At 37.2% G+C, this 14,272-nt stretch overlaps 1 protein-coding gene across 2 annotated transcripts in view; it reads right to left on the bottom strand.

Annotated features, from left to right (window-relative positions):
* Positions 1–14,272, bottom strand: part of srsf11 (serine and arginine rich splicing factor 11) — a 40,742-nt gene that overhangs the window by 10,682 nt on the left and 15,788 nt on the right. Inside the window, exons 3-7 of one of the 2 annotated variants that reach the window (XM_060830406.1) lie at positions 10,367–10,500; positions 7,069–7,178; positions 4,596–4,697; positions 1,944–1,990; positions 177–304 (exon numbers count right to left, since the gene is read on the bottom strand). In XM_060830406.1, the coding sequence (XP_060686389.1) occupies positions 177–304; positions 1,944–1,990; positions 4,596–4,697; positions 7,069–7,178; positions 10,367–10,500 (521 nt within the window). Of the gene's footprint in view, positions 1–176; positions 305–1,943; positions 1,991–4,595; positions 4,698–7,068; positions 7,179–7,495; positions 7,609–10,366; positions 10,501–14,272 lie in introns of those variants that run through there. The other variant, XM_060830407.1, reaches the window with a different exon arrangement.

The raw sequence follows: 14,272 nt of genomic DNA, 5'->3' as shown, positions 1-14,272 counted from the left end.
CACCTTTTCAAAAGGTTGTGGGAGCTACACTGAAGATTTTTATAACAAGCTATTTCTACCAATTAGCACAATATGTACAGTAATCCACCCATACAAAATTGAACACAAAGTATACTTCTGCTGCAACTTACTTGATATCTAAACCAAATAAAAATATTAACAAACGAACATATTACCAGTTTCTATAGCAGCTGAGATCAATGACTGTGCTTCTTTAACTCTCTTCATCGCTTCTTCAATATCCTTTGAAGAGGTGTCAGATTTCAGAGCTGGACTCACAATGGTACCAGCAGCATGGTTTAACCTGAGAAAAATAAAATGTATATGCAGTGCTGTTCATGTCAAAACCTTTCCCAGGAGTAAATTTAATCTGAATAATGCATGCAGTATTTTACTTAAAGGACCACAATGCCAGTCATTAAATGGTGTAGTATCTTCCTCTAATTAACCAAGAAAAATTCTCCAGACAGAAATAAATCTGGAGCAGAACAGTTAATTATTGGGAGCAAAATACTTCAGAAATGTTATCAGACTGGCCACCTCACACTCCTGCTAATAATCTTGGATTGTGGAGTCTGATAGGCCGACATGGGTACTGCAGATGCTGGAGATTAGAATCAAGATTAAAGTGGTGCTGGAAAAGCATGGCAGGCCAGGCAGCACAGAGGAACAGAAAAGTCGACATTTTAGGCAAAAGCAGATGGCAATCTAGCTGGAGAAAGTACTCATCATTCATTCACTGCTTCAACTGTTGATAAACACAATCTTTTCCCCCCCCAAAAAAGCAACATGATCTTTGCTGAAGCATACAAACTGCTCAACTCCATTCAGCCTCCATGTATAAAAATGCACACCACAAAAGTCAACAGCACTGTTTTTACGAACAGTCACTAGGAAAGGGTGGAGATCAAAGAGCTAGCAGGGATTTGCAAATACAGTTGGTGATTAATTAATCCAATAAAATGTTTTGAATTAACAGAGAAGATTCATGAAGGGAATATAATGGATGTATCCTCAGTTCCAAGTTCAACTTTAAAAAACTGGCTTAGTACATGAAATCAATGTGCTTTGGTAAATGCTTATATTTCAGACTACAGTACTGTACACATTGGTTTGTTATTTAAGGATCAGTGCCAAAATCACTGCTTTTTAAATGTTCATTTTAATACTGAAAAAATAATAAGATTCGCTGATAATATCATCACCTTCTTCTTTGGGTCCCAATCTCCCACCAAACTGAGCAGGCACAGAACAGAGGTACACGATTGACGCACTTAAATCTCATTCACTAGTACATGCATAAGCACATCCGTAGAGCATACTGTGCATACTCCTCACTCAACAAATGCAGCCTTTTAGCTACAAGTTTAAATTGGGGAAAAGGAGATCATTCTTCTTAAAGCAGACACTTAAGAGACATAAAAACTCATGATAAACGAAGAAAAACATTTCTACTGTCGATCACAGCAAGGGTAGATACATAAAGTATTTGGACACAGGATGTACTGGGAGGCTGAGAGGACCAATTTGTTTTGCATCGAAGTGGCAATGAGCTGCAGCTGTATGCTGACAAAAGGGATAAATGCTATCGCATGGGCATCTGAACAACACATGCTTGGACGGTTACTTAACTACATTGAGTTAATGGGATTGACTAGATTGATCTGTATAGCGGCCATGGTCTGAATGGTTCCTTCTGCACCATATTGATGGCAACTTGATCATCAGATTGTGCAAACCAGGAATTAAGCCCGAAATATTCTTTTTCCCTAGTTTAGAACTGCAACAGAATTTATTCCCTGGACCAAGTGGCAAAGTTACACAGAAAGTTACCCCACGTACCAATAAGTGAAAGCCACAGAGCAGAGATCTGATACCTTCTCTCATTAGTTTGACTAATACGTAGAGAATTATTTTGATTAAAAAAAAATTCTGTCACTTACTTTGGATCAACTTGAGTGATGAGCTTTAATAGCTGATCTGCCGTAACCTAAAAACAAATATAAGTACATCAGAGTAAAATACTCTCTAGCTGAATTTGGAAACAAAAAAAAGGATAACTTTAGAACTGTAGAACTTGGATAAATTTCAGGCACGACAACTGCTAAATAGGGTACTCCCCAAATTGTAGCCCTTATCACATTTCATATTAATCATTTATTCTGTCAAATGGATCAATAACAAAACCTTTCCACTTGCTGAATAGAAACTTCCTCCTCCGCACTTGCTCTGGAACATCCGCATTTGATACAGGAGAAGCAGGACAATAGAATCAGTGGCTCAGAAATTTAATCAAGTTTCATTATTTCTCACAAGGAAACCAAAAATAGAACAAAAAAGGACTAGGCTGAAAGAATAAAAGCCTGAACATTTCAAATTTTTGCCACCTGTTGAACCAAACTGTGTGCATGCTCTCCCTGTGTCTGTTTCTGCCGGGTGCTATAGTTTCCTTCCACAGCTCAAAGATGTACAGACTAGGTGAATTAGCCATGGTAAACACTGGTGTCATGGGGATAGGGTGAGGCAGATGGGCCAATCGGTCTCTTTCTGCATTGTAGGGATTCTATAAACTTAATCGGTAAAGACTGCAATAAAAAGCAGTGCACCAGTTGAAAGCATTGCCAAATCCATTCTAATTAAAGCTTTATATGAGTAAGTTAGGAATAAACAAAAACATCGGAAGATACAAGATATATACCTCATCATCAGCATGTTTCAATATCTAATTGCACATGAACTTTCCCAGCTAGTATAATCCTTAGTATTTAAGGTTTGGTATAATTGCATAAATTCTTGAGTTTTTATTTAAATATTTTTATTTACTGTAGTTCGAGAAGGATTTCAAGTCCAGTAATTCTATCATTGGTATGTTATTCATCAGGACCTAGAATCAACCTGTAGAAAATACCTACAAAGACATTTATAGCCATACATGCAAAACACTGATGAAGCATGAACTTATATTTTTACTTTAAACTTTTAAAAATTTTTTAATAGAATGCAGCCATTGATGACATGCCTAGTATTTGTTCTCTAATCGCTCTTGAAAAGGTGGTGTCCATTAAAGCACTGCAGAGGTCTTATGGTACAGTGGCAATATCTCTAACTTTAAGCCAGAAGGCCTGGGTTGACATCTCAACTGCTCTAAATTATAACATGTCTGAACTGACTGACTTAAAAAAAAAGTTCAGACTGATTTAACTAAACCTTCAGTGCTGTTAGGAATCGACTATTGATCATCGTTCCCAATTCAGGATGATGTAGGACTCGAAGAGGAACTTGCAGATATTGGTATTCCCAGACATCTGATGCCCTCATCTTTCTACATATTGTCAAAGAAGCCTTAGTGAGTTCCGGCAGTCTTTTTTGTAGTTGGCACATACTGCTGCCACAGTGCATTATTATGGAGAGAAAAATTAACATTTAAAGTGGTGAATGGTGTCACCAAACAGGGTGCTTTGTCCTGGATGGTATCAAGGTTCTGCAACATATTTGGAGGTCCAGGCAAGAGGAGACCATTCCATCACCATTCCGAACTTGTGCCTCACGGTTCTGGCCATGCTCTGGGGAGTTGGGAGATGTTCGCGCCACAAAGCTTCCAGCTCTGATCTGCCCACTTAACCACTATTTCTGTGGCTGGCCCATTCCATTTTGGCCAATAGGCACCCCATTATCACCTTACATAGAGGAGCAAAAGACCATTCACTTGCTTGAGCCTGCTTTACGATTCAATAAGGTATTAACAAAACTGATAGAGCCTTGACTTGATGTGTGTGTCAGTTATCCATAGCTCTCAACTCATCTGTCAATCAAAAACTTGCCTAATAAGGCTTTAATGTATTCAATGACTTCTTCCTGAATAAAATTCTAAACAAATGACTCAAGGAGAAAAGGTTACTCAACCCAGTTTTAACTAGGCCCTCCCATCCTCGACTTTCAGACCAGACAGAATACCCTCTCAGTATCGACCTTCAAGCACCTCACAATCTCAAGTTTCACGGACATCATCTCTATTTTTCTAAACTCCCAAGAGTTCAACCTTTCCTCATGTGACAACCCGACATACAAGGACACTGCAATGCTAATACTACTGAATGTCAAGGAGCGATGGTTGTATTGCCTTTCATTGGTGATGATCAATGTCTAACACTTATGTAGTGCATATGTTAGGATTATTTCATCTGTTTGACTGCATTAAATGGTCATATGCAACTTTCCTCCTGTGATGAATATAAGGCTATAATGTGCTGAAGACAAAGACCGCTCAGCAAGAGTCACTAAATAGTGACAAGCAGTAGTAAGCTTCCAAACAGTAAATTCTACTGCTCTTCCTGTTACTCCAGATGTGTTGGTTTAAGAGGTTGTACAACGCCACAAATCCCATATTTGCATGCGGCTGTGCAGATCAGTTGGGTGCAAGGCAGCCAAAGTGATTAAAACTTAACACCAGAGGACATCAGCACAATAATGGCTTCTCCTTTGTCAACATTTGTCATTAACAGAAAACTGTCCTATATAAAACTATAATTACTGTACATATGGTACAAAGGCAAACCAGCTGCCAGTTACCATCTTATCTATTTAACCCCACATACCTGTGAATTCAAGTTTGCTCCTGGCAGTCCAAGTGCAGCAAGAGTTGGATCCAAACCAGGATTCACATTCCCAAGAGTAGTAGCTAATGGAACATTGCTGAGCTGTTGAAAAGATAAAAGAAACTGCCTGAAAGTGTTTTTGCAGAATTAAACTGAAAATTGCCCTGAAAAGGTGTTTGTTTGCTGTACTGCTTGATCACATTTATAACACTTTGGAAGCCTAAATTATGGATTATAAAATACAGACATACGGTTTGGAGACCATTCATGTTACCTTATGAAAAGCTCAGTGATTAGAGATCAGAGATCAAGCTAAATTTGGTGCCCTGCAATAAGATTAAATTCAATTCAATTTCAACACACTCACCTCCCCAAAGTGTGTATCTGCATCTGAAGCAAAATACAAAACAGAAGACACCAATTTACAGTTTGGTGACAACGCAGGGCCCAAAACTAAATCTGTGACCTACATTTTGAGGTGCTAACCATGGCTTTTACTTTTCATTTAACTGAAAACAGCAAAGACTAAATTTTGCAAATATTCAGCATAACATGGAAATCCAGAAGTTCCTTGGTTAATCTGACCCAAATTTCAGGCATTTTTTTTGACTTCCTGGTTGCTGACAGCCCTGCATCTGCAAATGGCCTCAACTTGGAACCAGATTTAAGATGCCATCAAAAGAACAAAACTACTTTACACAAACTACTAGATCTTTGTAAGCACCTTTTTAAAAAAAAATCAGAAAGTGCAGTTCCATTGCCACTAATAGCAAACTCTGGGGGCACTGTGGTTCATTCATGAGGCCAAGAGGTTTGTAGACAGTACATTCCAGAACATAGTCACCCCTCAGCTTAAGGAAATGCAGGAGGAACTGGTGACGACTAAACAGGTAGCACGAGTTCCAAGTTCATCTAACTTTCAATCCACTTGTTGGCATTGCAGTATCAAGGTCATAGCACTGAACCTACACATATTGCCTAATAACATTATTGCTGAACAGTAACAGGGCGAATTTTTTAGGGGGGTAACTTGAAGATGCTGTATGAGGGGTTTAAAATGAAACTGAAAAGGAGATGGGATCCTGAATCTAAGGCTTTGTGTCTGTTGCCACCAGTTAATGCAGTGGTCAAGACATTTACTGTTGCCAAAAATTGAGATAGTGGTAAATAGTGAGGAAGAAAACTACGAATTGCAGAAGTCTATCAACTGACTAGACAGGTGCACAACAGTGACAAATGGAATTCAACCTGGAATGTAGTGTACTTAGGGAGGGCTAGCAAGGCCAGTGATTATACTATAAATAATAAGAACATGGAAAGTACTGAAACTCAGAGTGAGCTTAGTCTACAAATGCATAGATTTCTGATAGTAGCAGGGAAAATTGATAAAATGGTTACATAAGGCATATGGGATGCTTGCCTTTATTAGTTGAGGCACAGAATAAAGGTGGTTTTGCTGGAATCATACAAAACATTGTTTAGGTCACTACTGAAGTACTGCATGCACAGAGTGTTGGTCACCATTATTAGATGGACGTTGTTACATCAAAGGATGGGCAAAGGAGATTCACCAGGATGCTGCTTGGATTAGATGGCCTGAGGTATAAGGAAAGATCAGACAGGCTGGAGTGGTTTTCTTTGGAGTAGCAAAAATAATTGATAGGTTAGCAAGAAAGATTGAGGGATATAGGGTGGAACTGAAGATACTTTCTCCGTTAGTAGAGGGATCAATAATCAGATGACAAATTTATGATAGAAATAGAAGAGTAAAAGGAGACTTAAGAAGAAATGCCTTCAGCTAGAGGGTAACATTTAAGTAGCATTTAGAATTTCACTTGTGTTGCCAAAGCCTCCAGGGATGTGGACCAAGAAATGAAAACACAATTATGGAATTCATATCTTTGCTGATTGGCACTGGCACAATGAGTTTATGACACTTGAAGTCTCAAATTGAATATCAGTACAGCTGCCATAACATTTGCTAACTTTGCTGTCTGCAGTAGACAACAGAATTAAGAAACAGCAGAGTCTGGGAGGCTATGTCAGGTATAATTTGAAAAAGGATAATGCTTTTCTTGGGTGTGTATCAGGCATAAAGTGAGACAAGCAAAACAAATTTTCAAATCAAACATTTTTATTATGCTCAAAATAAATGTAGAGCACTTGATTGCATAATCAGCATTTAAACCAATGTCAAGCAAATAAGATAATGTTTACTTTTTAAAAAACTGGTAAGTAATAGCTACAACTACAAAAAAAATTAGGCACTGGTATGTGGTAGGGACTGTCTAAATTAAGAAAACAAATCAACTGAGCAAATAAGAGTCTAATAAAACAAAAATATTAATTGTTTCAGGATTTCAAGCACCATTCACTGTCATCAAGATTAGAAAAGTTGGAAATATGTACTAGATATTAAAAGGTGCTTAAACAAGATTATTTTCACGCATATGAAATTGAAGAATTTACTTACTGATGTGAGAGGATTAGGTGTTGGTAAAAGTCCACCTCCAGGCAGCAGACCTGCCACTGCATTAGCTGGTGCCAACAGAGACAAAGCCTTAGACTCATCAGGAATGACTCCTGTAGAAAAATTCAGATCTGCATTAGAATAAGCCAACACAAGTTGAGACAATACACAAATACACCCAGCAAAACAAGGTCTCACTGTTTTCAGCACCTTAGCTTGTAGAAAGTACACTTATAATCTTGCTAAAATAGATTTTATGTTTTACTAATTACAACTGAAACCTTTTAAACTTTTAGAATGAAAAGCCATAGATGTAAAATTTGATTTTTTTTGCCCTGAATCTAAAAATCAGTATATACTATAGTAAAAAAATAAATAAATATCACAATACACACTACTTTTTTTTGTAACACTGCCAAGATATTATCACCTGTACTCGATTTTTTAGTCATGAACCAAACGTAAGCAAGCACAGTCGGTTCTCCAGGGGTTGTGCTCTCAACTTTTCAAAAGATGTTTTATGAACAAGCGACTCGTGTCGGCTGCTTCACTATAAAGCACACAGAAAAATCAAGATACACAAGACAAAAAAAAGTTTATGATTTAGGGACCAAAATCATGAAAAAGTTCACTATGACTTGTTTAGAACTTACCATTAGACAGGAGAATTTCATGAACAAGCTGAAACATACTGCTCATTATATATTAAAAGCTACTTTTTGTGTAAGTGAACCACTTCGTTTTCTGCAATGTTACTAGATATCAATTTGCCACTGTGCCCCATTGCCCCATAATCAAGTGACATTCTGTAAATATATATTCACACCAACTGCATTTCTATCCTTTACAGATAATAGTAATTATCAGCACTGCATGTATAAAGATACTGTGTAGCACCTCAGCAAGAAAACATACAACAAGTAAAGGACACTTAAGAGAAACTGGATTAGCTGCAGAAGGCAAAACTGTTGGGTGGTATTTTCAGCAGGGCCTGGTAAATAGGTCTGGCTGAACCAGGGAAAAGAACTGTAAAACACAACAACAAAAAAAGAAAAACCACTGTTAAACAAAGGCAATGGTTCCACTTTCTGTACTGAGCAGTGCTGATAAAATTAACAGAATGCACTTAGCATAGCGTTATCAGGGTGGTTTACATCACTGAGATGCTACCGACTGTCATAAATAAAGGATTGTCTTTTCAATGATTTATGAAAATTATTATGCAGTTCATATGTACCTTTTGCGTTTATACTCAGATGAAAGATGAATTTGACAGGAGGGAAAGAACAAAGAAAAAAATAGGGAAAGGAAAACAGACAAAAGAATGAGACAACTGACAGCCATCATCTACCAGTAAACAAGATTTCCAACATGCTGTAAGTCCTTTTTCAAGCTGAGCAAGTTATTGCATGTAATACTTGCTTACCGTGTTTCTTGATTGTATTTTTGCTAATCCAGACCTTCATTACAGCAATCACAATCACACAAATTAAAACATGCAAATAAAAGAAGCTCTTCACAGGGCCCCAGAAAAGTTAGATTTTGAGATCATATAGTCAGATTCATACAGCATAGAAAAAGGCCCTTCGGCCCACCATGTCTACATGTATAATACTCCACATATTTAGTAAAATTTAGATACACAACTTATCACAAGTTGATAAAGTGACCCACTAACTCAACCAGAAATGTTTTCATCCAAGTAACTTGACTTGGTGTTTCAAAACATGCAAGTGGGGCATGGCACAAGGACAAAAACCTTATTCTTTTAGTGTAATAAACATGCCTAAAAATAAGAAACTACAACAGACTAACTCATCTAGAGCCCTGAGAGAATTCAATTTAAAAAAAATGTCAGTGTAATAGAACGTGTGATTGCAGATACCATAAAGCAGGCCATTTTGGCTTACACAGCCTTGTGTTGCCATTCCAAGAGGATAATTTGATTTATAAATTGAGTTGTTACCAATCACTTTCTAGTCTCACACAAACCAAATGAATGGTGCCAAAATTACCTACTCTACAGTACGTAATCCCTTGCAAATAAAATTATTTTTCAGCCTGCCCTGTCTCAATTTGCTGAATTCTTGCCTTCATACAATCTAAATTGGATAACATCAAAGCCTAGAAATATAGAAACAGTGAAGAGAAAAGGTAGTTAACAAGAACAAATGATTACAACAGGACAACACATGGGGACTCTTATGCTTGCTGGCCTTTTGTAAATTGCCTAGAATCCCCTGTCGCTGCAGAGGACCCACTTTTTCAGTCATCAGGGAAGGGGCTCTGCAAATGCCTTCTCCACTATAAAAATCACACACACAGATAACAGAGAGAAGAATTTATTATTTTGGGTGATGCTCTGGTTTTATGAAACGATATGGTTATTAAAAAAGACACGTCCACCTTCACAAAAGCACATAAAAAGCTGGATGAACCAACTTTTTAAAACTTTATTCTCGGAAATCCCCCCCCCCCATTAACAACCCTTGGTGTACTGCATGATAAAGAAACAATTTGAGAATACTCATGTATATTTTGAGTTAAGAATTAGATTGCTCGTAACTTCACTTAATTTCATTTTAAAAGAAATCTCATGCAGATGTATACAAATATTTTCAGGATTGATAGTTTAACCACATCCAATGTATTGTTTACAACAGAATTTAATAGGCTGAATTATTAGAAATATTTGAAAAATATTAATGCTCCAGTGCATTAAACATAATTCATAAAACACCTCCAAAATGGACAATGGTCAGGAAATTATGATTAGTTTGAAATGATTAGTATTTGACATTACTTTGAGATGTGCTGTTTTCATGTAAACCCCTATTGTATAATTATTAATGGGCTCTTCACAAGAAACAATAATGTGGACTGTCACAACTTTGGTCTAATAGACCAAAGAGCCTCTTATCCTTCAAGTTAATAATACAAAACTTTGATGGCAAAAGCACTTTAATAATGCAATTCATCGTTAAATGCAACCATCCTATCCATAATCAACTGTTGTAATGTTTAATGATTCAGTCTAGATTCTGCAGTCATCACTCTCTAAACGTATTCACTTAGATCAGTCAAATAAAAGTCAGGCAGTTCCATCATCAATTTCTCAAAATACACTGCAGCATTAACATTTTACATTTTGTTGTTAATGATGGCTGTATACCAAGGGTTAAAGGATCAATATATCTAATAACGCTTAGCATGCTGGTACACTGGAATTTACAGAAATGCTCTACTGGGTACAACTGTGGTTGTAAAAGGGTGAAAAAACCCCAAGCAATAAAACACAAACCTTCTGTATAAGGTACAACTATCAAAGCTCTGTCAATGAAGACCGTGTTTGTCAAATGCTGCGCCACTCCCACAGCGTCAGGTTCATGAAATTTTACGAAACACACACGAGACGTCACAGGTAATGGTGATTCACTGAAAGAACAAAAAAAAACAAATGAAGTGTCAGGATTAGACTATTTCTTACTAAAAATAGGAAAGACAATGTCCAAAGTGGACTTTAAAATCATAAGTTACTTTGAATAGACAGGGTATTACAGTCAATTTCACCACCAGTTCTATCAATGTACAGTGGGCACAAACAACTTACAAGGAAAGAAGCAATGGTGTTGTGGTAACATCAAGACTAGTTAGTATTCCAAAACTTCAGATTAATGCTGTGGGGCAGTTGTTCTAATCCCATCATTTGGATTCAACAACAATCTAAAATCGAGTGCTAGTCCAGTAATGACCATGCAATTGCTCTCAAAATTTTAAAATTCCAGATGGTCCTTTAGAAAAGGAAGGAAATTTGTAATCCTTACCTGGCCTGGCCTACATCTGACTCCAGCATTGTGGTTGATTATTTTAAACTGCCCTCTGAAATGGCCCTAACAAGCCATTCAATTCAAGGGAAAATTAGGGAGGCTGGTGATGCCAAATCCCATGAACTAATAATAAAAAAAATGAATATCCAGATTATTCTTGAAGAAACTTAACAAATAAAGCTTGTCTAAAGGCTTGGAAAGCAAATGTGACCAGAGTAAGAGTGGCCAGCCAATTGTTTCCTTCAAAACAGATCTGAATACACGAGTTAAGATTTATGCACAATGACAAAATGGAACCTCCATGTTGATCCAGGATCATTCCATCAGAGTTTCCTCTTGCACATCTCCATTATGAAGGGTTGAAACCCCTTGAGGGTTGAGGCCACTAGTTTAGTACGAGCCATTTGAGGGGAAAAAAAAGCAAAAATTGTACAAAAACTCTACAGTTAAGAGATGGAGGAATACTACGTAGGATCCTGCCTCACCCCCTTCCCAAGGCACAGTGCTGGAAAAAGCCATACTTAACATAATCAATATTGCTAATAAGGATCAGCAAGGCAGATCATAGTTCTGGATTGTAGCAAGGAAAAAAAATCATCAATATTTTGATTAAAATGACTGCTTTAGAAGCAAACTGAATCACTGATTTTGAATGCACTTTTTCAAGGATGTCACAATGCTGAATACTTTGCACAGAATTTTAGAAGTGTTTACTAAATAGAAAATAATTTTTTAAGAAATATGTTTTGGATTTATCTAAGATCAGGAACTAAAAGCATGGGTTAGGAAATAATTGCAGGGTGCTGGCCACTACAAATGCTAACATCTATACTGCTCTGACATTCTAAACCATCTTACCATCCACCCGAGTTGATAAGTGACCCTATCATGGGCTTTAAGTATTTAGATTTAGGAACGATCAGCAATTTCAATAGTAAACCATTCCAATTTTATTTGGTAATTGTAATTTAGCTAAAAACAAAACTTGGCAATCTTAATTCTTCTCTGGGGGACAATGCTGCTTCTCATTGTGACAACTACTGTTTCACAGCATTACTTTCAATTTGCACAAGTCCAGCCAGAAAACCTTTAGATCACAATTAAAACATCAAGATAATAAAATCTAAACTGAACAACCAACGCAATTTATCACTGCCCCATTCAAAATAACAAGCATTAAACTTTTTCCTAACCGTGTACTTTTTTTTCTGTGCTCCTTTGCATTTTCATTCTTCGCCCTTTGCATTTTCCATTTCTTATTCCTTTAGCTTTTTCCAACACATACAAAGAAATTCATGCTTAATAATTAGTTTTTGCTGTGTTACGATATTATGACCAGATCTCAAGTTAGATTCCAAATGGGCCACATCATGGTATTAGGCTCCTATTTGGAGAGCAGTGAATTGACTCCACTTTTACATATCATCCATCCCTTTGTTGGGTTACAAGAATTCTGTCTCAATTTTCTTCCAGACCTAATGAACTGGTTTTAAATGGAGCCAATTTAATGAGGCTTTCTTAAATCAGAGGGAGAGTTTATTCATTAATATACGGGAAGAATTGATAACACAACACATTTGCATAGATTAGAAACAGGCGATGCCAAAAGGATAAATATTTTTTAAAGAACATATACAGATTAATCTCTGAATTGTTCAAAGAACTGATGGTTGAACGTTGCAATGCAGATTACCGGTAGTGTTGACATGGGCAGTTGAAAAACCATTCTTAGTTCTGTTGTCTGTTTGAAGTTCCTTTTCCAGGACTCCTTTTTTAAAAACTGGTTTGCAGCACTCAAGTGATGGGTTTCTTCCTTTACCTGCAACATAGTGTAACGAAGGGATAGCTCGACTCTGACCTTCACAGCATGTCAATGCTCGAATCCAGGCAGGTGCACACAAAAGCCTTTGGTCCCACAAGTCCAAATCAGTAGAATTTAAACTATTTTTAAAAATCCTCTCCTTGTCAGTTTTACCCTCCAGGAACACACATCCTTCAAGAAGTGGCTTCTGCCCAGCAGGGAACACGGTCAGCTCCCTCATTATCTCTTCTTGTAAAGTCTCTCCCTGTTTGACGTATCCCTGACAATTTTACGTGAGATATTCCACTAGTTTCACACACTATATTGCCAACAGTCTAAATTTAGCTCAAGTGTATTTTGGAGCTGTCCTCCTTTTCAAAGCACATTATGGAAAGTTAAGATTTCCATAAATACTTAAGGGTTTTGATCTATTAAGGTTGTGTAATTGACACATATTAATCAGTTAACCTAATACTAAGCTATTCTGTTTAATTGTAACCAGAAGAGACTACACCATGTAACTAACTGCTGATCTGCAGCTGACAAATGAGGCCCTGTTGCTGTACTTTATTGGCTTAATTACAGGGTAGATTCACAAAGTTGTCAAGGTTGAATGAGCAAAGCTTCAGTATCATGCTATACTCCATAAAATCTCATTAAGTGTTCAATCCACAGACTCAGAGCAAAAATTTATAAAAGCTCTGTGGTGTATAGAGCAACAGCTGGCAGCAGTCAAGTCTTCAGCCTTTTATAGTTTTTAAACTTGCAGTGAAGCAAAAACTCTACTATACATCCTTTGGCTCGAACCAGGTTCAAAGAAAATTTTGAGCAACAATTTTTGCAGGAGTGTAGTCCTTTACGACTTTCATTCCTTAAGACTATATATTAATTGAATCAAAATAAAACACACACGATACCAGTTTATAGTCCAAAAGGTTTATTTGAAACCGGAAACTTTCAGAGCCCCGGCTCCTTCCTCAGGCATTTAGTAACTGAATGTGCAACTGTATTTCACTCCCTCGGCATGAATATGCTTTACGCATTAATCCTCATACGTACTTTGAAGATTTTTAAGTATTACCTACTTTGTAATTTCTGTAGTAGTCTTATGGTTGCAGGAAACATTGTTTTATTTTCTTATCTTTAACTATCCCAAGTACCAAAGTGTTACTATACATAAAAGAAAAACTACTTATTTCCACGCCATAATGTGGGTCCCAGGTGACCAAACAGTCCAATGATGGGTTTGCATACATGTACAGGGATGGAGTAAGTGGCACTTTTGAGCCAGGTGGTTGGGATGCTCCAATTTGCACACATTCCTTTTGCTCGGCCTCCACACAGAGATGCTTTAATGGTTAGCATTTTGCAGATACTACTTCTCCAGTTTGGGCAAGTGATTCTGACGAGCCAATGGGGACCTTCTATTTTTTTCAGGGAGACTTTGATATGCCCTTGAATATTTTCCTCTGCCCTTCTGGTAACTGCCTACTGTGGCAAAGATCAGAATAAAGAGTTTGTTATGGAAGTCACGTCAGATACACTGATAACAATGTAGCCTACCCAACCAGCTAATCAA

This window comes from Hemiscyllium ocellatum, chromosome 9 (assembly GCF_020745735.1).
Source record: "Hemiscyllium ocellatum isolate sHemOce1 chromosome 9, sHemOce1.pat.X.cur, whole genome shotgun sequence".
Taxonomy (NCBI): Eukaryota; Metazoa; Chordata; class Chondrichthyes; order Orectolobiformes; family Hemiscylliidae; genus Hemiscyllium; species Hemiscyllium ocellatum.
Note: the sequence above shows the minus strand (reverse complement) of the source record. Positions and strands in the feature narration are given on the sequence as shown.